Raw genomic sequence first — 23,389 nt, forward strand, 5'->3', positions numbered from 1 at the left:
AATTTGGGATTTAAGAGTTCCATTTGAATACATATTTTTCTCCGTACCATGGTTAGGTAGTGCCTTTCCTATTAAAACCACAGTGTAGTAACTTTTTCTAAAATAAACAATATCTTTTCATTGCATAAAGATACATATGACATCTTAGACCACCAAAGACTATTATTAATAATAATTATAAAAATACGGCACACCAAATGATGAGTATCAAATTTTTTGTTTGGAAAAAAATTTGGCCGAATATATCTATATTTTAGCTTTTTCATTATTTTTTTACTAATTATGTATATTTTGAAACAGTTATACCATCTTTTCGATTAGAAGAAAAATCCAATCTAAATTGCTGAAAAAACAGATGCCACTAGCATAACTAGAGTCTTTATAACATAATTTTGTAAGTAATCAATAAAAAAGAAAAAAAATCTAAATCTTATTTTCTTCACGTTTTCTACTTTCGTACTAAATTTTTCAAAAAATTTAAGTTGAGTGAATAGAAAGAATTACTTTCTTTTTCTTGGCCGATTTATGATTGGTGGTAAATCATGCCGTTCCCAATTGATTTCAAGTTTTCCCCAAAATTGACAGTTTTGGTTTAGGAGCATCATCAGAACTGGATTTCCTGGTCTTCCATCTCAATAGATCCGAGTTGTTGGTGAATGTAATGCTATGAGTTTGGAGAGTGAAAAGTAATTCACTGGTGCTTGTTCTTGGAGAGGCACCTCGGCATTTGAGCATATGCATGTTTACGCATGGCTGATAAATGCATTTCGTAAATGTCAACAAGGGCCAACTACCTAAAATAAGGTTAAGCAAAGGGCTTAGAGGTTGTTATACGCTTTTTTTTCTTTTCTTTTCTTTTCTTTCTTTTTTTTTTTTTGGGGGGGGGGGGGGGGTTGCACAACAGCTTTTGTCATGAGTGCAATCAGCAGAGTTAAGTAAAAAAAAGAGGGTACAGAAATGGCTTCTGCATGAGTGCAGCCAGCAGAGTTAAGTGAAAAAAAAGGGTGCAAAAATGGCTTCTGACAATACTACATAACCTCGCCTGAATGCTGGGCAGTAAAAAAGATGAAAGACGATCTAGTCAGTTGTCATGTTTGCCTCTTGGTACATATGTACAGCCTGAAAGGTACTGTAATCCTCGACCATTCGAAGTAAGTCACAAAGCAAAGAGTTCTTATCCTCCCTTCGTTCCCTACCTTATAATCTCTCAATATCAAGGCTGAGTCTCCTTCGAAGATGATGCATGCTTATTTTTTTTTGGACAGAATTATTCGATAAAATCTTTCATAATATTTTATTAAAAAAAATAACGGATCAGTCACCAAGAAGATGACAAAAGTAAAAATAGGAAGGATGAACAAAAAGAAGAGACAAGTCCGAACTCAAGCAACCATACAATGCCAAATAGAGACAACTAACAAAGCCTGATCCAATCAGAAGTAACAAATAACTAGAAGTTCCGGGCAGACGGCCACGATCTTATCAGCCCTAGTTTCAGGTTCAAAGTAGTCGAGTTTTCTCTCAATGTCGCCCATAGCTCCATTACCAAAAAGGGTGCTCCATTAGACGGGGTTCCGATTATAGAACTCCGCAGTTTCATCCCGGGTCAGGCTAGTCCTTTAAGAGGTGTTCTCCTGTCGTCACTAAGTCAAGTCACCTTTTTGGTTCTCAAGTGTTCAATGCCACTATGGTATGCTATGCATGCTTTTTGTTTGCCTAAATCGGTATGATCCCATTTTCAACGCGACATGGATGAAAGTGGAAGATAGTAGGGTTTGGTAACTCAATCTCAACATAAAAATTGAGCATGTATGTATCATTCAAGATTGCGAAGAATATTATATTTAAATTTTCCCCCCTCTGTTCTATACAAACTATTATTATTATTCACAAAGAAGAACCGGACATAGTATATTTCGCCAAAGCAGCAAATGCATGGAAAAAAAAAAAATCAAACCATGGTAGAACACCGAAAACCTACACATGTGTGGAGCACTGCACACGTACCAAGCAAAACCTATTGCATGTTCTTTTACTTGTAACGTTCTCACGTTTCCGGACGTTTGTTCCGATCGGGGCTGCGGCTGAGGCTGGGGCTTTTGTAGGACTCCCTGCCGATGGACCGCCCGAGACACCGCTCCTCGATCGGGTCCAGCTTGGGTTTCCACGTCCGGGCCCTCGGGCGCCACGGCCCATTATTCCCCGGGCCAAGCTTCCCGGAACCACTGACGGGCTGTAAGCATCCGGCCGGGGCCGGTCCGCCCCGCCGGGCGATGGCGGTGAGGCGGGTCATGAGGGAGGCAAGGTCGACCAGCGACGAGTCGGACTGGAAGACGGAGTGTGGAAGGAGGAAGTAGAGCAAGCCCGGTTCGAGCGTGTCGTCGGGCCGGAGTGGTTGGGAGCCGATGGAGAGGAGGTGGGCCGAGGTGCACAGCACGTGCTTGGGGGGCTTCCCGGTGACCTGGCCCGCCGTCACCGTTCCGGCGAAGTCCTCCACGTAGCCGTTGATGTGGATTACCCGCACGCCATCGAACTGCTGCGATGAGCCGCGAGAAAAGAAGCAGCCCATCTCTCTATTTCTGAACGCTAGGCAAAAAGCTGGAGATCATACACTAAAGAGAGGAGATGGAGATTAGGGAGGAGAGCAGGGGCGATGATGGGGTTAGTTTGGTAGGTTTAACGCTGTCAGATATTATAACTATCTAAACTTGACGGGGTCGTTCTTATTGGTGCACCACTTCCTTTTGCTCTTGTCCTGCGATGTGCTGTCACTTTCGTTAAGTTTTGGCGCTAAGATGTCCCCTGTTGGATGTTTTAGCCAAAATACCCCTCAAATCTTTTTATTCGCAGCCTCTATGGAATCTCGGAAGCAACTCTCCTTTCTTTTTAATCATGCCCCACCAAACTATTCTCAAGGCACGATGCTTGAATTAGAAGCCACATGACCATCTTCGATAGAACCTTGGATTTAGTGTGATAGAGATCCTCTCAAAATGCCCTCCCCGGTCCGACGATTTCAAATATTTGCTCCTTCTTGTATCCTATACGACCGAGCCAAATCGCATTAGGTGAGATTTTTGACATATAATAATAATACTAATTGGTCATTGGAAGCCCGATTGCTCTAGATTGATTAATGAATCAAGAGTAGTTATGATATGAATAGATATCTATCAGCTGCTGCTAATATGAGTCACGCAGGAAGAGCACGTGATGATTTTGTTTAATAGCAGCGGCCATGGAATAAATAATAGGAAACTTCTATTAGCCAAGAGCGGGGGAACTTTGATGACAGCGTGGCTGACGAGGAGAACTGCAGTGGTATAGAGTTCGCCATCCGAGACCATGACGCTAGATTAGGTGCGGTGGTGGGCTGGCGGGCTTTTGACTTGTCAATGGTGTGTGCCGAGGTTAAAGCAGCCTGAGAGGGTATTTACTATGCAAGACGGACACTGGTGCAGACCGTATTACTCTTGAGGACGATTCGACCACGATGGTTGAGTGGATCCGAGAACAGAGACGCACAACCGAGGACCGGCCGTTGATCCATGAGATTCTCAAATTGATGGAGGATTGCGACTCCCATGCCAAGCCTTACACGTGTATAGAGAAGCAAACGGGATTGCTGACTGGGTGGCTTCCTATGGGACCCATCACTCCGGTGGCTTCGTCTGAGTGGACAGTGGGTCTATGCTAGGACCTTTATGTATTCTTTTATTTTCTAATTTGTTGGCTGCATTTACATCTGTAGTGTGTTAGCCGTCGTTGTGCTAAAACAATAAAAAAATAAAAAAAGGAGCAGGGATAGCATGGAAAAACAGTTGGCCAAGCAAAGTTATCAGAAAAGCAATTTTTTGACTCATCGCCATATTCTCCCGGCCCGCGTGCTGCTCAGGGTGACCTCGAGATATATATAGCTCATGCACGACAGCACGAGGAGTTGAAGCTACCAGCGATCGAATACAATACCTCATAACGGAAGCGAGAAAAAATTAGCTAGGATTGTGTATAAGACCATTCCTTGATAAAAACTTTTCAGGGAAACAAAAAATTAATTGCAAAGCTACCATTATATTTGATCGACTTTATGCAACAGGAATTAAGTGCTTAGTGGGGCTTGTTTCACTTTGTGTGGGCTTCCAAAGGCACGAGGTACATGTCAGCCATTCGGTGTTAATTTGCTACTCAAATCACACGTGGACCTCAGCATGCAAGGGCTCATGCAGCTTTGGTCATGCACGCGGGCGCATGCTCGTGGGCATAATATGCTCTAATTATAATGAGTGGAGTTCGATAAAAAACGACCTGCCTCTTTTATTGCCAACCATCCGGAAGACTAGTTTTGGATAGGAGAGACGGAGTTACCCAGTACACTTCATGATGTCCTGTTTTTTGATTTTTTTAAATATATCTGTACACATTATGTATGTTACTCTCATTTTTAGTATGTATGTTACTCTTATTTTTAGAGAAAAAAACATCTGGTACAATTGCTAATTATGTTACAAAGAAAAAATAAATTTCTTTGTAACATAATTGGACAGAAAACAACTGCTAAATCGAACGCATCGGATGTCCGGACAACAAGACCGCAACGCCCACAATTATAACACACACACACACACACACACCTGAAACCTAAATCAAGAGAGCTGTATTGAATTGGAAAGCAATCCGAAAAGGTTCCATTCTGATCACAACAAGAGTCTCGGAAAGTTACAATATAGATAAACTAAGTATTCTATGTAATAAAAAATACTTTTCTTAATTTTTCATTAACTACAGTGTTATCTTAATATAATAAGCACGGCGTTAATTTTAGCCCGATTAGGGCCCGATCCACCTGACCCGCTCGAGTTGAGTTGAGTTTAGCCCAGCTAAAGTTGGGTGTTCCTTCCTTTCTTTGCCCCCGGCAGCTCTGGCTAGGAGTTGGAGAAAAAGAAAAAAAAGAAAAAAAAGAAAAAGAATGATAGGTAGAAGAAGAAGATCCATCCCTCTTAATTTTCTCTATCTTCTCTCTCTTTCTTTATCTAACTTGACCGATGGATCCTCGTATAGAGTCTCATCTCTTTTTCCTATGGATCTAAGTTGATTCTAATAAAGAGATCCTCAACCATCCTAGTGTCTAAGTAGCCTACCGGACCAATCACTCAGACTCTTTTTATCTCTAAAATCTACTATTGATAATCCCTGTTGAATAATTTTGGCCTTAATTGAGTCCATACTTCAAATTCATTGAAATCAAGTCCATACTTCAAATTCATTGATCGAAATACTTAAATCTGGCCCATCTATAGCCACTAAATGTCGCCACCTGACTAACAATCCCTTTTTTTTCTTTCTTTTAAATTTTTAGTACCATTAAAGTTATTGAATATGAATTTAATGAGGCTTTAGATGATTTGAATAGGTTTACCTGGTTCATATAATTAAATTTCGAAGGTTCAAAGATGAGGTTAGTCACTCTGACACTCCTTATTAATTTTCAAACTTGTAAGTAGTTTTGATATTTTTTACTAGTTTTTGCATTATAGGTTATTTTATCATGAAAAGAATGATTGTATTTTTCTTAAAATAAGGATCAAGAATATAATATTATAAAACTTATAATATATTATAAAATAATGGTTCTATAAATATTTTAATATTAATGACTTGTTTTTGAAATATGAAATTCATATTTATAAAATTTATATTTTTGTTTTAAAAAAAAGGATTTCATGATTGCTCTACAACTAAAAACTTAGTTGGAGGCTACAAATTCTGCAAAGTCTAAGAAAATATGTTTTATGAAAATATAATTTTAAAAATATAGCTAAAGGCTCCTGGATAGCTATGCATGGCCTCTAAAAGAGAAAAAGATCAACATCTAATGCTAGTTCCATACGATTCTGTTAGTGAATAATAATAGTTGATATATGATCCTGCCAGTGGATAATAGTAATTAATATACGATCCTACCAACGGATAATAATGGTTGATATGCAATCTTTTTTTTGCTAAAACAAGCATTTTATACATTATGAGTATGAATATATCCAATAAAATCAGAAAACAACGAGTCATAAAATGTCTTAGGCAACTTCCTCTCCCCAGCCCATAGGATGCCTCCGAAATGGTAAGCCGCATAAGCAACCACCTAGCCCGCAACTCTATTGACCTCTCTGAATATGTGTTTGGCCTGAAAGACCACTCTATCTCTCACCATCGCCCAAATGTCCTGATGTAGGGAGTGTCCCCCTCCACTGCATGAGCCCCTTGGATATAGCTGATTACAGTGGTCGAGTCACTCTCCAATATAAACATGCTAGTCTGTAGCACTCGTCGTGTATGACTTAGGCCAGCCCAAGCTGCCCACAGCTCTGCTCCAAAAATCGAAGTGTTGAAGATCTGACAGTTACCAGTAGCCACCACCTAAAGCTCGGGCCTTTCATGACAAACCCAGCACCTCCCTTCGTGCCTCCATCTAATACGAATGCCAGCGGATAATAGTAGTTGACATACAATCCTGCCAACGAATAATAGTAGTTGATATACGATTTTTTTCAGCGGATAATAGTAGTCGATATGCGATCTGCTACCGAATATAAAGTTGGAATACAAATTATAAAATGTGACACTGTCGATTACAAAACACAGCCCGCTATCATAAATATAAAATGACCTCAGCACAAATATCTATAAGCAATGCTTTAACGTATGATGTAGCTGAATGGCAAAAATAATTTATAATTTTATTTGCAATATATATTTAGAACTATTTTATAAAATAATCAAAATTTATGACTATAAAATTGGCTTTATGATTTGTTTTATTACATGATACTATAAAATATTTTATTTTGTAATAATTATTATTTTTTCTAAATGGTGCAACAATTCATATGAAAACCAATGATTCATATGAAATAGTATAAAATTACTTACTAAGCTGGCATCCCTTTCTCAAACTAATAAAGTTCCGCAGAAAATGATCCAAACTTGAAGTTTACATAATAAAGCTTTTGTAGCAAAATTTTATTTTGTTAGTTGATTATAAATTTGCAGCTGCCAATTTTATAAAATTTTAAATATTTAAATTTTAGATTTAGCGGCAACTTGTTTTATTATTCAATTTGATGGGAGATTTGCCTCTTTTATATTTTACATGAGATGTATTTTTATACAATTGCTATTGATACCTTTGTGGGCGTTAACCTAGCATGGCCGTATTATGTACTGAATTCGGGATGTCACATTTCATCTGCAAAAATGGATCACCTTGCAGCTGTTAGATAGGCTAACAACCCATGAGATCGAAAAAGAACAAAACCCCCATGAAACAGATAACAAAAGAATGCTATTGATTAAAAAGAAAAAAGAAGAATTATGGAGACAAATTCACCCGAGGGTAGAGCACTTGGAGAACTCAAACCATCCCTCATGCTCCAACAGTCTCTCCGCCCGTTCTAGGAACCAGATTGGCATTATAGATCCACAAGCAGTTTCATGCATACATGATGTATATATCAAATTTGGAACGGAGGGGTGAGGGGCAGAGGTTGAATGCTCGACCTAAGAATGATTAGTTCGTTGTTCATTCAGATAGAGCTGTAAAATTGGAGAACAAATTCATCAGACTATCAAGCGTTTCAGGGAGAAATTTTCTAGCAAATAAATAACATGGCCTCTTCGATCCATTCCATAAGCAAGGTCTCTTCAGCACTTCCTTCTGCAAGAGCACGAATGAGAGTGATAGTTCTATTCATCTTTGATTGGTGCATATCAAGAGAAAAATGCAGGGAACAATGAGAATGTCCCAAGTGGAAAAAAGAATCAGTAGAGTATGTTACAAACAAGAAAAATAAATAAATGACTACATATAGGAATAGTTCTGAGTATTGGTCCAACTGAAAGCTTAAAAACAGCCTAAATATATATCCTTGCAAATGACCATAAATGCAAATTTGGTGGAAGGGAATAATTCTGCATTACAGTCAGCATGGAAACTACAGAGGACAAAATTTCTCCTCCCAGCTAATGAATTATCAACCTTTTATCCCTTTTTTAAAGTTTTCAGTGAAGATCTTTACATGAATAGAAAATTTGAGATAGGTTGCATAGCAAGTAAATTGGTTTCTGAGACTGTCTCTAAAGGCATAGTCATCCATGAAAGCAATTATTATACTGATAGGTATTGATAATGAGTTTAATTATTCTGCATTGATATTGCTACCAGTAACAACAGTATCTTCCACACGAATCTATTTTCATGATATCCTACAAAAGCATATTTTGAATAACTGGTAGGTCTTGGCAGGGTTCTCCATGAAAATATTGTCTTGAGTGTATACTTCATAGTCGATCCATCATGCTACTAGTTAGTGAATCTTTCTTAGCTTCGGTTTTTGATGTGTGTATACAAGCTAGCTTTATAATTTAGTATGAAGGTGCAAATTGTCATTTGTGGCTTGCTTGTTTGGCCTATTTCTATAGGTAGTAGAGCTTTTATTTGTAGAGTTTCCGTTAGTTGAGCTTTTACTAAAAAGCTGTTTGTGGTTTGGCAACAACATTTATGAAGTTTGTGGAACCATTAACATCTATTACCAAACCAAAAATGAGAAGTACTTTTAGAATCAGGAAATGACAAGGACATTGCATGGTGTTTTTCATTGTCTGACTGTTTGCACTATTAAAAACTGTTACCATAAAGTATTCTTAAATTATAAATTATTTATTTTGATGTTTTAATGTAAATAATATAATAACGTAAATTCTATATTTATTATAAAATCATAACAATATTTAGTAATATCATTATTTTATAAAAACAATATTATTAATATTTTAATATAATATAATCATAATAATATATTATTATAATATGATTGCTAATAATATAATAATGATACTAGTATAGTATAATTATAATATACTACTATTATAATATACTATAATAAATATAATATAATTAATATTATCATATCACATTACATTACATTACATTGTTATTGTACTGTATTATCAAAGTTTGCTTTATAAAGTGTTATAAATCTATATTTTTATATTTTAATCTAAATAATATAATAAATAATATAATTATTTTTAGGGTGATTATCAAGTAATGAAGAATATCATAACAACCAGCTGGATAATTTTGATTCTAATAGCTACATAAATGCCTGACTTTATTCACCCAAATATAAAAAAGGCAATAAAATTGTTTATACATCCACAATCATAATAGCAATATAAATGTTCACCAATATTTCTAAATATCCATGTTACAAGCACAATATCTTAAAAAAAAAGAGTCAATAATTCATAAGAAAAGCCGCAATATAATCATGCAAAACATGCATCTCATGGTTATTCAATATTCAACTTTGTTCCTTACTCCTTGATGTTCCTTAATCTCTAAACAATCAGGAGTAGATCTCCACATTATTATAAGGTTGAAACACAAATTCCTTAATTGCATGACCATAGCAATAAAAAGACACCAAGTAAAATAATTTTAGCAATGAAAAAAAAAATTTAAAATATTTTTTAAGAATTTCAATGCTGGGACTCGAACTCAAGTCTCTTGTTGCCCCTAGAAAAAACAACTTCCTGCCCCTGATGCATCTCAAGTAGAGTTTTTCCCTAGTAAACTTTTTTCAACTTTTCGAGAAACCAGAAAGCTATTTTAGTATTTTTGTCAAACCTTAAAATCACTTAAAAGAGCTTCTAGCACTCCAAAAAATGCTTATCGGTCCAAAAGTAATGCCACAGGGAACCTTTCCAGCTCTTTACCAATTAATTCATGTTCTCCCAACCAAATTTGAATTTCAAACCAGTTAGTGAGAACTTGACCACCTAATCTCTTTATCTCCCCATTAGGATTCATCAATTTCAAATGCCATGATTGCCTCTCCTTTCATAACAAGCATTCTGATGAGATAATTTTGGTTTCCCCTTTGCTATTGTAGATCCTCCATGAGAGATTCTCAATTTAAGCATCATTGCAGTTACATGTATGCGCAAGATTGTGGATTTTATTACAAGCTCTCTTTCTATGTTTTGAAGCTTATTGTTTGGGTTTTCCATCAAAAAGAAAAGGAAAAAAAAAACAAGATTATTGTTTGGGAGGTTAATCTATCATTTAGTGAAATCTGAAGTTATATTTGTGCCCTCAATTTTTAGTTACTCTTATTGGTCTTGTACTAGTACGAAACTTGGTTTCCACACTTTGGAATCAGGTCTTAGAGATATCCATCTTTCTTGGCTCTCCACATCTTACTCAAAATAAAACAGCTACTATACCCTAACTTATGGTCCTTAGCACAAAGGAGACCATATATTCTAGGGTGCAAGTCTTGTCATGCTACATCAAAGTTGTGGGGAACCTCTAGAGAGTATCTATATTTCAAAATATATTATAAAATGAAATGGTGCCTCATATATTAAACTACATCTTTTATTGACACAGCTTACAAGGTTAGATCCAAAAGCTGACACATGCGTAAATTGGATAACATAATGGTCAGAAGCACACAAATAATGCAGTGAAAACTCCGAGCACTCTAGCCTTTCTTCTAATATATCAAATGCCCTAGTGTGGCTTAACATTCACAAATGACACCAGGAATATCGGCTCCTTAGTTGGGATCTTTTTTTATCAGAGCACTACCTCTTAAATCTCTACAATATATAGAGATAGAAGGGAAACATGTCAATAGAAAATGGGACATGAAGTGTCAAACTATACGAACAAATATCTTAAGGTCAAGATATGCTGTACCGGTACCAGTTGCCCGAGGGTATGGTATGGTGCAGTATGGTGCTGTTCCGTTCCGGGCCCATACCAATATAGCCAAAGCCAGCAAGGGAGGGGGGTAGGGAGAAGGAAAGAGATGGAGAAAGAGAGGGAGGAAGGGAAGAGGGGGGGGGGGGGGAGAGAGAGGGCTTGCGAGCCCCTATTTCATTGAAGAGAGAGAGAGAGAGAGAGAAGGAGGGAGGGAGGGAGAGGGAGGGAGGGAGAGGGCTTTCAAGCCCCCTCCCTTCTAGCCACATGATAACAAGAACGGAGCCCCTGCTTCAAAACGAAATAGGGGCCTCGCCCTTTTTTTGTTTTTTTTATTGAAGTCGGCACGTGTTGCCGACTTCACTCATAACAAATTAAGCAGAGTCAGCAGCACGTGAAGACTTCATTTCGAAGAGGAAAAATAAAATAAAGAGCCCCCAGTCCTTATTCCATTTGAAATCAAGGAACCGAAAGACTTCTGGCCCTCCCTTCGCCTCTCTCCCTCCCTCCCTCTCCCTCTCTCTCTTCCTCTCTTTGCCCCCGTTTCGTTCAAAATAGGGAAACTGAAGGGCTTCTGGCCCTCCTACCTCCCTCCGCCTCTCCCTCCCTCCCTCCGTCCCTTTCTCTTTTCCTCTCTCTCCTCCCTCTTCACTAGATTTCTCAAATCAAGAGGTCGAATTATGCCAGTCCGTCTCTCGTTAAAAATATATCATATAATCTCGTAGTTGACATCCATTCACATCAAATATACTTTAATTGATCGGTCTATCATTGCATTTGCTGAGTTTTATTAATAGATAATAAGAGCACATTAACAATTGCAGAACATTTTATTGAGAAGGAAAAGCATAAAAAAAATCATAGCGCACTTCAAATTGAAAAATGGACTAGGAAAGAAAGAAAAAAATGCAGAAAATCTGCTGTGTACCTTTTTATCACTTGTAACATGTACGCTCTCATCAATAGACTGCAAAAAGCACCATTATCAGATAAGTCATTTTTTTGACTGTACACAAAATTGTAGATGTTACAGGTCAAGGAAAAAATAGAACTTTTCATTTTGCTGTAAAAAAGAATTCAAACATACTGTAATATTCTTCAAGAGCTCAAAAGTAACATCCTGAGCCTTATATGATTTTGGGTGCCACTTTCCTTCAGACCAATCTACATGAGTCACAGACCAATTTGCAATTCCAGTAGGATCAAACATCTGAATGATTTAAAGAAAAAAGACCAATAATAAACAAATGTGAAACACAAAAGAGGAAAATTATTTGATGAAGCTTTGAGTGTAAATGGTCTTATGTGCTGACATGGAAAAGAGTTGGCAAGTAATGTTCATCAGAGTAGCAATGGCGTCCTTCGAAACCTGGCTGTGAGAGTAAGAATATATAACATTAGTACACTTTATATAAAAGTGAGTATTATGAGACATTCTTATGATTGGAATTGTTTAGTCAGAAAAGTAAACCAACTCCCACAGATAGCAAATTTACTGGTACTGCCAAACTCCATGCTGAATTCAACTATACATGAATGCATATATGTTTTCTACACAGTCACCATGATATCATGTCAATTAGAAAACAAATCCAAATCACTGTTTGCTTGCAGCTCATAATACTTTTAGTTGTGGAAATCTGGCATAAGTACCACATCATATAATACTCGCTATGTCAAGGTCAATCAACAGAATTTCAAAATTGTCACAACATGAAACAAGAAAAATAATTGGAAAAAATAGCTAAAATTTCTCGATTGTTTGCTGGAATAAGTTGTAATTTATTATATACACAACTTACCTTACAATAAAGCTTCAATTTTGTGTAGTAAAGGCTGTCAGCCAGAATCAGCACAGCATGTTGCCGCTTGACTGAAAACCACTGCAATATGAATAACAGTTGAGATATTGCAGCAATCTCATTAACCAAAAAAGAAAAAAAAATGCTGAACCTACGGAAGTTTTGTTACTTCTAAAGATACTATTGTATTTGTACATTTGTCTATAAATTTTACACTTTTTTCTTTGTATCATCCTCTCCTGTGGCTCATGCAAGGATGTGCCCATTGTAACTATACATATAGGGCCTTCCTCTCACACAGTAAAATGCATTTTGCTGGCTTTGCTATTAAACATGATCCTGTCTCAGGTTCCAGTTACAGTCAGATACTCCGTATCATTTCAACAATCAACATGGAACTTGTCTCCAATCAGAGAATAAAATAAGCATACAAAAAAAGGAATGTGATATAGGGCATTGTTTTTTGACTGAAAATTCCAGAAATATTGCATGGTTAGCAGTTCATATTGTTAATCTGAAGATTGCCCAGGTGGACACCTCCCAGGCATACTGATGTATCAACAAAGATTCAGGCGGATAAAAACGAGTTATTATGAGAGAGGTTCTCTAAATCTACCTATTATTTTTAGGCGCATCACTTATTCTCAAGATAATGTATGTCATGCTTCATCCTTTTCTACTTTTGGTTGTAACTTATATGAATTTTTTACTTCAGCAAATTATTCATCCAAAAGCAAAAGAACTGAAACCCTGTGCACATAGTCCAAAATAAGATGATGTTTTGCAGAACTAAACTTCCATGTATCAACTCCAGTGCTGCTAATAGTGAATTAGTAACAAAATCCATCTTCAGCATGCATACTTTGTGCACAAAATACCCTAAAAACTCAACAACAAACTCCTATATGTCAAATTAGTTCTGCATAATATCAATACAATGACTCTAGGACGACAAACACCAAGCTGACCAGGATAATAGGGTACCTCAATTGCATATCATGTTATTCATAAATGGGATGATGACCTTGTTAATAGGCAACCCATAAAACTCCATCTAACCGCGTTAGTTTGATATTTGTAAGAGATAAAGGGCATTCAGATATCATGTTTCACCGATAGGCTAAGGCCAATAGTTAAAATATTAGATGATGCAAACAGTTGCTGACGACCTCACATTAGATCCTGCATTTCCTACTCTTCTTATGGTTTCATTTAACTCCATGACTCTCTTGCATCCCATGGTCATTTGGCCAAACTTTTTCTTTATCCTTATTCAGTTAATATCCTTGTGATCAATAAGAAATATACTTCAGCTTACCTGTGCACCTTTCCTCCAGTCTTTCTTTACAATCACAGGCGACATATGCTCTGAATATCTGCCTGCTCCATGTGGACCAGGATCGTTGAAACTGAAAATAAATAATTTGACAAGAGAAAAAGATGCAATTCAGTAAAACTATAACTGGGATCCATATATAAAGAATCTAAAAATTACTACAGCATCAAATAATTATAAATTTAATCAGAACAAATTTTGTGGCAAAATATCTGAGGGCTTACCAGTCAATAAAACTGATATTTGTTTCCATCAGATAACTATATACATAATCAAAATTGTGTAATGGTATACACCTGCAATGCAAAAAATTGGTAGTCAAAATGCTGTTCAGAGCACAACCAGAGCAACTTAAATAACTTGCTGACTCAACACAATCACCTCTCAGAAAGCAACACAAAATGCTGATTATCAGTGTCTTGGAGTGCATTTGCCAACAATCTCTTCTCTGCATCAACCATGGAAATTTTCCCCCAGGCCACCTACATGCACTTTGGATGAATAATAAATGTGCAATTACAATTTCAAACAATAATCAACAATTTAAGTTCCAACCAACTAATCCAAACCAAAACTACAAACATTTATTTTGAGAAAAGAACCATCACAGAAAAATCATGTTTTCAGATGGTACACACTGAAGTTCACAGAAATCAATATTTTACTCATAAATATTTATGTTTGCTATAACTGACATATTAGTTGTCTGCCTGTACTGTCATGTTACGCAAGTAAATCATTCGTTGCTTGTAATTATTCTGAGTGAATGAAACAGCAAGTGCCAACAACTTTTTTTTCCATGATGGCTTTCCTAAAGAGACCTAGAAATTGGCTCAGTACTCTATAAAAAAAAGAATACTTGAAAGTGACATCAGCTTGAATTAAGAATTAAAAAAAACATGAAATACATCAAAAGGAATTCCAAAGAAAATGCAAGAAGATCCCATGGAAAACATACTGCTGGTTAAGGTGTGTATTCATTAACCAACAAATAGAAAGACCATCTTTCCGCTTTAGATGTCATACCTAAAGCATGCAACAAATTATTCCAAGAGTCATTGAACAGTGGCAAGAATGAATGGTGTACGAGTCATCTTTCCTGTTAAAGACTGGCTAGAGTAAAGGTCAATCTTGTAACATAGAAATTTTAGGTGGCAGTTAAGGAGGCAATATTGGGTTATGACATTACCTTCACGTTTCATTTCAGAAAGTTATCAAGAATTGCAATGTTTAAGCAATAGTCTACTGGCTTAAAGCAGCTATCAGAAGAATGCAAAACACGTATTAGGGTAGCAACCATTTTGGCATCTTAATACAAATTAACAGATAGTTGTGCTCTAGCGATTAAATAACAGAAGCGTGATGTTGTCTTTCTACTTTCTGTTGATAGCAAAGTGGGACCATAGAGATCAAAATACAGGAAGAACATCACAGCAGAAAACATGACACTACTACAGTGATATTGGAAGAGCAAAAGGGGTTAGAAACCTATTAGGGTAGAGATCTAAGGATTTGCAAGAATAATAATAATAGTTGAAATCTTTAACTTAATATTCTAGAAAAAAGCTAGTAGACACTAAGATGTTTTTACTTCAGCCTACTGAAATATTATAAACATCATTGTCATCTTCAAAATGATAGGAGGGAAGGTAAAGGATTGTTCCTACCAAATATAAGGAAGGTGATCGATTTGCACACAATGAAGTAGTGCTTTCCTGCTAAGTATCATAAGTCTGTTCACACATTACAAAAAGCTTCCATCTAGATACAACATCATCACACAAAACTAGAACCAAAACTGAAATTTCAAACTCTGGTCCAAACTATGCAAAATTATAAGTCATTAAAATATAAAATTTATAATATTAAAGAACAAAGGCAAATAAATATATTAAAAGTATTTTGGTAATCAACAGCCTTAGTCGCACTTATATTTATGATGCACTAGAGCCTGAGGACTTTTACGGGCAGCTGTCAGCCTGATGTCATTCTTTGTGAATCAATGCTGAGGCAACATAAATTCATAGAAATCTATTTTCACAATGTTCTCTTAAATTTTAATTGCAAAAGGTGACTCATTATATATTTTTTTTACAACAATTGTCACAGGGCATCATGCACATAATTACAGAAGTTTTGCCACTTAAACAAGACATGAAGAGGGCCTTTTGGCTTCTTTGACTGAAATGGATTTACACCAACACTTTCAGCCTATCTTTAATGCTAAAGCATACATATGCATGATTAATATAGTCAAATAAAGAAAATTGTCACATAGTTGCAGCCCAAAAGCTTAAGCTATTGGGTGAAGGACTGCTCAGGCTTATAAACCCAAGTGGCATCCCCTCCCTAGTCGATGTGGATTCATTACATTCTCCCCTACCCAATCTCATGATGCCCTCATCAAGAATTCACTCCATTCACTCCTTGGAGAGGGGGGGTTGGCACAGGTCCTACTTGACCCCTAGTGAGGGGCCCACATGACTGATAGGGCTGCAATGGCCTAGGACTGACTTATAAATCCAAGTGGCACCCCTTACCTAGTCGATGTGGGATCATTATATGAAAGGCTTTGCAAAAAGAGGAACATGGTCTATGAGGAGGTAGTCCGAGAGCTGCCCGGGCTTTTCCAAGGCAAAATCCATAAGTCCATGACAACATAAACATAATATTTGAAACTAAAAAAGTTACATAGCTACTCAGCTTCAAGCTAAAACCATGGATTTAACTACTGGTCAGAATGGCATGACAAGTGCTGCATCAGTGATATATTGGCGTGCGACAATGGCCCAGCACTGGTTGGGTGCTAGTATTTGGTATGCTGCCAGTATTTGGTACGCTGCCATGCTAGTGTGTAGCAATCAAGCGAAGCATTGCATGGAATAAGATGGCATGGTACATACAATGCTAATGCACGGCTTGGACACCACCAGCATGAAATACTTCAACATTTGGCTGAAACAATCAATCATTTTCTATTTTGGCCAAAACATAAATGATCTTCTTGTACTCCACAACATACATCTTCAACACAATATATTGGATGAAACTTCAAATATTGGGTTCTATTAACAGTATCAAACTGATAACATAGGGTTTTATATGTTCAGAATACAAGCAAAAGTTTCTTGCTTTCAGTAATAAGTACAATGATTGGTAATTTTTTGCGGTACATACATCACATAGATATACAATATGTTAAATAAAAAGGATAGCACAATTGTATCACATTATATGCAAGAAAGATCTTTATATTTTTCTGAATGCGGTACATAAGACCCAATTTGGCAATAAAAGCTTGTAAAGTAAAATAATTATAAAAACAAAGTAGAGAGAAAGGTTAGTTTAATAAAAGGAACAGCACGATCCTATCAAGTTATGTGCATGCAAGATTTTCATATATTATTCCTGGTGGGGTTTGTAGGACTGTATTTGGCGATAAGAAAACTTGTATAAATCAAGTGAGAAAGGAAAGGTGCGAGTACCTTATCACTGCGTACGTCTCTGCCAATAAATAAAGGACTCACATGGACTGGTTTTTCCTTTGATGCATGCACATAAATAGAAAATCTGCCTTCATGACCCTGCACATATAAAAAGCAAGTCAATAGAGAATGATATCGACCGTTCAAACAATAACCTCAATCAACATGAGAATGTTTGGATATTTTTTTCCTTCCATAGATGCTAACTGCAATTACCTTGAATGCCTTTACCATGTGTTATTGTGATTATATGCAAATATGCAGTTAGTCACTATTGACGAACTAAAAAATCTGTGATGCATGAAAAGGGTGGAGGGTCTAAGTTTCTCAAATGTTGCATCAAAAGCTTTCTTTTTTGTGCCCAGTTAACTTCATTGGAACGGAACACTGATTTGGACATTTATAAAGCTATAGACATGGCAAAGAGGAAGGCATTTCAAGGGAATGTAAGATGGGGAAATCTGATGGTGGCATTACCATGTTATTGTTTCTCAATATAAATTTCAGATTTTAAATAATATCAATTGGGTAAATGAAGGTTACCACATAAAAACTAACAACAGGATCTGCTTGTCTTAAAATAGCATTCTAATGTTTATGTAGAATGAAATCCAGCCAACGCCAAACCCAAATCTGACCACTTCTAAATCTAAAGATCCAGATTCATCAAGTATGAGTCCCAGAACTAGACCAAAGTTTCCAAAAACGTTTTTAATGGTTTTGCAAAATCTGACCCGTCTAGTATGTCATGAAACCAAAGGAAAAAGGAAAAGTCAAAAGGTCATCCTATCCTGTAAAACTCAAATCTTTCTTTATCCAAAAATGAATATGATCCAGCCTAACTTTTATGTAAATGGGTTAGATCGAGTTCTATATCCCATATTTAGATCCAATTCAAATAAAATTCAAGTTATGCAAGATCTAGACCCAACCTGGCCCGCTTACACACCACAAGGAACCATTGCTTCCATTGGAAGCATTGATCTCCATTCCCATATCAAATATTATGCTTACTTAAGAAATAATTAGCATAGCTGAAGGGTGAAACATAATACACCAACAAGCCTCTATCTCTGCCTAGCAATCTTGTGATGTGATGCAATCTCTTTTTATCATAACAAGACTTTGAAATTACAATACTCACCTCAATAATAGACTTGACATGTAAGAGTCAAACAAATTACTTTGACAAATCCTTACAAGGATAACTATGGCTGCCTATGCTAGCCACCGTTTCATCTTATGAAGAATAAAGACTTCACATCCAATTTAAGATATATGTCAAGTTGAGATCTCTATTTTTCTATAAACCATAAGTTGTAACTGTTCACTCAATAGTGTGCTTGTTTAAAGTTTATACTAGAGCAATTTAAGATTCTTGAGATTCATTGAAAGAACATAGTCATTAAACTCTCCTCACTGCATCTGTTGATCAACTATTCAAAACTAGATGTAAGGGGCATTAGCACAGATTGTAGTGAATATGAGTTATATTTTCACAACAATGGCATTAGCATAGGGGTGAAAGTGGACAAAGATAATATCTATCCGGATCTATTTTCGTATATGAATCTATCCGGATATAGATAAAAATTTGAGCATCTGACTAATATTCGTATCTATATCTGTAAAAAAAAAAAAAGGATATGGATATGAATAGACAACTACCCCATCCATATCCAAATATCCGATTCTATTTGTAATTCTATGTAATTTTATATAGCACTCATGAACTTTTAACGAAAATATATAACCCTAATAATATACTATTAACTTGATTTACCATCCATTTAGTAATATTTTTTATACTATGGTCGTAAAGTTTTATCCGGCTTATATCCAAACTTCTAGTATCCGATTTCTATCTATATCTGTTTAAAACAAATATGGATATGAAGTTTTACATCTGACTAAAATTTATATCCAGATCTGCATTTGTCAAACAAAAAAAAAATGGATATAGATATACTAGTATCCGATTTGTATCCGATCCGATTTCAATCCTACATTGGCAAGTTATCTTTGTGCCCCAAAATTTGATTTATACTTGTAACAGCGAATAAGAAGCAGCCGTCTAGGCCCTAGAAAGTTCCACCCACCCCTGTAAAGAGAATCAAACACTACAAACTTATATACAATAAATTTAGATAAAGAAGAGAAGCATATTAGTACCCCTATAAACAACCAATGAATTGTAAAGCAAAGCTAAGGAGTTGTACCCGGAAGAAATTCTCCCAAAGCTTTTCAAAAGGCAATGAACCTGGAGTCAGGAACATAAAAGCAATTTTGGGATTCTTCGATGGAATAGATGGCACTGAAAGAATCTCTCTTATGACAACACGAGCAGCAAGCTCATCATCAGTGTAGATTCTAGCAGGTACAGGCGGATACCAATCCTTAGGAGGACCACAAACACTTAAGAAATAGCAAGCTGAATAACGTTGAGGTGGATAAACGTAAGCCCCGATCAGTGCCACACACACCAAAGCTACAAGGACAATAATCCATAGAGGCCTTTTCGATGAGTTTCTATGGCGAGCCGCCCGCATGATTTTCACGTCTCCAGTGCCTGGCAGCCACGTCTGTGCTATCTTCATCTAGAGAACCTCGTCAGGGTGATATCTCCATCTGCAGCCACCTAATTCATTGGCATTGCAACATTAGCCTCCTATGTAGATAAAGTTACTCAAAACCCAACAACGGCTTCACATGCTATGACTGCTTCGTTCCGTGGTTAACCAAAGTGCCGAATCAACAGACACAGAAGCTCTCAATTTTCCCTTTCCAAAGAATAAAAAGAAAGATAAAAGCAGTTCCATCCACTCAAATCTTCATTTATTGTTAAAGGCCCAAGAAAGTAACTGAAATAAATAATATTAAGCACAAAATACAAGAGAGAAGGAAAAGAGAAGAAGAAGAAGAAGAATAGATGCATGCAGAATGTAGTAAAGAAAGAAACGTTCATAGGTTTCTAACAAACCTAAAAGATGGGACTAATAAATAAGAGTAAAGACCCATTGAATAAATCAATCAATTCGTATATTTACAAGTTGCAATCCACTAAGTATTCTTCCATAAAATAGAGGAAAAGGATATTCAACAGATCAATCAGTCCTTTCTTTTCCTCTTCTCCCACAAATTCTTCGCACCTCTAACGAATTTTTTAGCATAGGTTCATCAAATCCATGCATTTTCGCTTATTAGTCAAATTCTAATTCCAAATTGAATCAAGAGACCACTTAAGGCAACGGCAAAACGCTTCTTATAAAGAGACGAGAGACATCCGTCGGTTAGATTTCCAGCTACCAAACCCTAAACCCCCCATTAAAATTATAAAAAAATAACGAGGAAAAATTCAAACCATCAGAACAGGTTCAACGAAAACCAAACCCATCTAGGTCGAAATCTGGAGGATAAAAAATTCACCTCTATCTACATTCTCCGAAATATCAAGTTTCAAAAAAATAAACTCGAGTAGCAAAAAAGAGACCGTCCTAGCAAAAAAAAAAAAAAAGGGACCGTAAAAACTCAAGAAACCAGCTCGGAATTTCAAGAAACTCCGAAAAAATCCAACCTTCCCAGCTCTTGAACTTCAAGAACTAAGAAGTCGAGGCTATCGACAAGAATCCGAACGATCGACGAGAAATGGCACAGGAAAGACCAGAATCCAATCGTTTCAAGCTCACAGAGCCCGAGTCCATCGAGAATAGAAGCAGACCACGACGAGAGAAGAGCGGATTACCTTGGAATCGCAGGAGGCGGCGGAGACGACGGGCCCCGAGATCCGGAGGGGGAATCGGGGTGAGTGATCTCCTATCTCCGAGATCTAATAAGGTGGGAAGGAGAAGAGAGAAAAGAGAGAGATTTTACTGTCGGAGACAGCGGTGAAAGTGTACCTGTGTCAGATTCGAGGATAGAAATTAAAGCGGCATTTATAGTTTGTAAAATAATATAAAAAAACAAATAATTATATTAATATATTATTAATTTGATTTTTTATTTAGTATAGCTATAAAATTTAGTTATCTAACTTATCTCATATATATATATATATATATATATATATATATATATATATATATATATATATATGTATATATATGTGTGTATAAATAAATAAATAAAAATATATATATATATTAAAAAGGAGGTTCAATGTTTGTAGGGCTCTCCACATAAAAGTTTTTTTGGTATTACAGGAAATATACGAGTTATATAATAACCATTACCTTCTAGAGCCACTTTTAATGCAACGAATTTTTCACCCATCTTTTTTAAATTCCGTCTGTCTGGGCACGGTATTTAATTTTACACTTAAAAGCTTTTTGCTATTATAATGAAATTCTTGGCTCTTTTTTTTGGGGATCTTACATATTCCACATGCTTTAAACATATGTATTAGCCTCTGCTATTCTCTATCAAGAAATATACAAGTTATATGACCATTACCTTCTAAAACCATCTCCAATACAATGAACTTCTCACCCATCTCTTTAAATTTCGTCCGCCACATAGTATTTAATTGCATACAGAAAATCTTTTTTGGTATTATTCTTGAATTCTTTCGCTCTTTACATTCAGATATTATATTTCATGCGGCTTGCATGCATATGTTACTCCATGCATTTTCTACCAAAAGTGTATGAGAGAGTCTACTTCATTGGCCGAAAATTGGAATAATTTTTTTTTCAAAAATATGCTTAAGTTTTTATATAAATTGAGAAAAAAATTGTCTCTTTATTAAGAGTATAATAGGTATTTTATATAATTTTTATAGAAAAGTGGATGTCCGATCAAATATAAAACATTCTGAAATATATTATTTTTTTGAATATCAGTTTTTTTTAAAAAATATTTAATATTAAAAAAATTTTGATGAAATAAACAAGATTTGAAAGTAAAAAAGTCGGAAAAGATAAATTCAACGATCTGAATCATCCAAGAAAGAGAAAGTTTATACTTTGAAAATAGGGCGACTTTTTGGGATCTCTCTCGGTTTCGTTGAAGTTAATCTTCGGAAGAAACAGGGAAGTAAAAGAAGTCAAAGATCAGATTTAATAGAGGAAGAAAGAGAAATGGTTTGAATATTCGGTTTCAGCCCTATTCAAAGACGGGAGACTTAAAATACATTATATTTATATTTATATAAATATTTAATGCAGGAAGAAGTTCTTTTAATTTTATTCGGTTTATCTCTCTCTTCTCACCTCCAATCGGAGCGGAGAACGTCGCTTCACGCGGTCCAACGTCAAAATCCAAGCCGGCGGGAGATTTATTATTGTTATTATAACATATATTACTAATAGTTTTGTCAGATTAAGTAATTAAAAATCCGTTAGCTTTCCCGTTATACGTAGGAGCGTTACATTTCATGAGTTGGAAAAATATTAACGAACCTACTTCCCCAAAAAACGCCCGTGTATTCCCTCTAATTATTCGACCAAAAGTGCCGAGTATTTTTTTTTCTAAAGCAATAGAAAATGATAGGTTTTTAAAGAATATTAAAAAGTTGATTAAGTAGTTTAGATACAATTGAGGTTAGATGGCAAGGCAGATCTCGGGAGCCGTGGACAGCCCACAAAGCTTTTGAGTGAAAGCAAAAGAAGGGCAGCCTTAGCCAGGGACTGGTCTTTCTAACATGTTCTCACTTCTCTTTATAGTTCTCACAGCTTGCATGGAGAAATTGTCTTCTAGTACTGAGTTCCAAAAACCGAGTTGGCTGTGACCAACCAGGTCAGCTCAACCAAAATAAGAGAGAGCATGCATGGTTGGCACAAATTAGGCTAAGTAATCTTGACCCATCAGTCGGTATACACTAACCACATAGCTCGAGGAGTAGCTCTAATACGTACGTTTACTTAGACAGTATATGTACAGTAGGTTTTGTATGTTCCTTAAAGCTATACTCTATGGAATTGGTGGGTTTGACACACGATAGTATACAACTTTAAGAGCTGACATGTTTAACTGCTAATGATTGTTCTATAATGTAGCATTGCAT

General features: G+C 36.1%; 1 protein-coding gene across 3 annotated transcripts; it reads right to left on the reverse strand.

The window, feature by feature from the left end:
* Window positions 1-7,317: 7,317 nt before the first annotated feature.
* Window positions 7,318-21,295, reverse strand: LOC103715518 (glycosyltransferase BC10). 3 transcript variants are annotated; one of them, XR_605405.6, is made up of 11 exons: window positions 21,131-21,295; window positions 19,608-20,026; window positions 17,389-17,487; window positions 14,285-14,385; window positions 14,128-14,199; window positions 13,886-13,976; window positions 12,568-12,648; window positions 12,079-12,138; window positions 11,853-11,929; window positions 11,694-11,732; window positions 7,318-7,711 (listed from the first exon to the last, which is right to left on the reverse strand). XR_605405.6 is itself a non-coding variant. In XM_008803172.6 (11 exons), exons 2-11 carry the CDS (start codon window positions 19,983-19,985, stop codon window positions 7,577-7,579), a joined length of 1,179 nt encoding a protein of 392 aa, XP_008801394.1. In that variant the 5' UTR covers window positions 19,986-20,026; window positions 21,131-21,295; the 3' UTR covers window positions 7,318-7,576. The 3 variants fall into 3 exon arrangements, 2 of the variants coding, with proteins under 2 accessions (XP_008801394.1, XP_008801395.1); XM_008803172.6 differs by having other exon boundaries at window positions 11,853-11,975; XM_008803173.6 differs by having other exon boundaries at window positions 11,853-11,975; window positions 19,608-20,168; window positions 21,131-21,291.
* Window positions 21,296-23,389: the final 2,094 nt, after the last annotated feature.

The sequence above is a fragment of the Phoenix dactylifera genome, chromosome 11, assembly GCF_051530095.1.
Source record: "Phoenix dactylifera cultivar Ajwa chromosome 11, Ajwa_hap1_PhDact_Kaust_v1.1, whole genome shotgun sequence".
NCBI lineage: Eukaryota > Viridiplantae > Streptophyta > Magnoliopsida > Arecales > Arecaceae > Phoenix > Phoenix dactylifera.

Coding starts and splice junctions, on each gene's coding strand:
- LOC103715518 (XM_008803172.6), bottom strand. CDS start 19,985: ATGAAGATAGCACAGACGTGGCTGCCAGGCACTGGAGACGTGAAAATC. Junction 14,200..14,284: donor TTTGTGTTGCTTTCTGAGAG/GTGATTGTGTTG, acceptor TTTGCATTGCAG/GTGTATACCATTACACAATT. Junction 11,976..12,078: donor ACTTGCCAACTCTTTTCCAT/GTCAGCACATAA, acceptor TAAATCATTCAG/ATGTTTGATCCTACTGGAAT.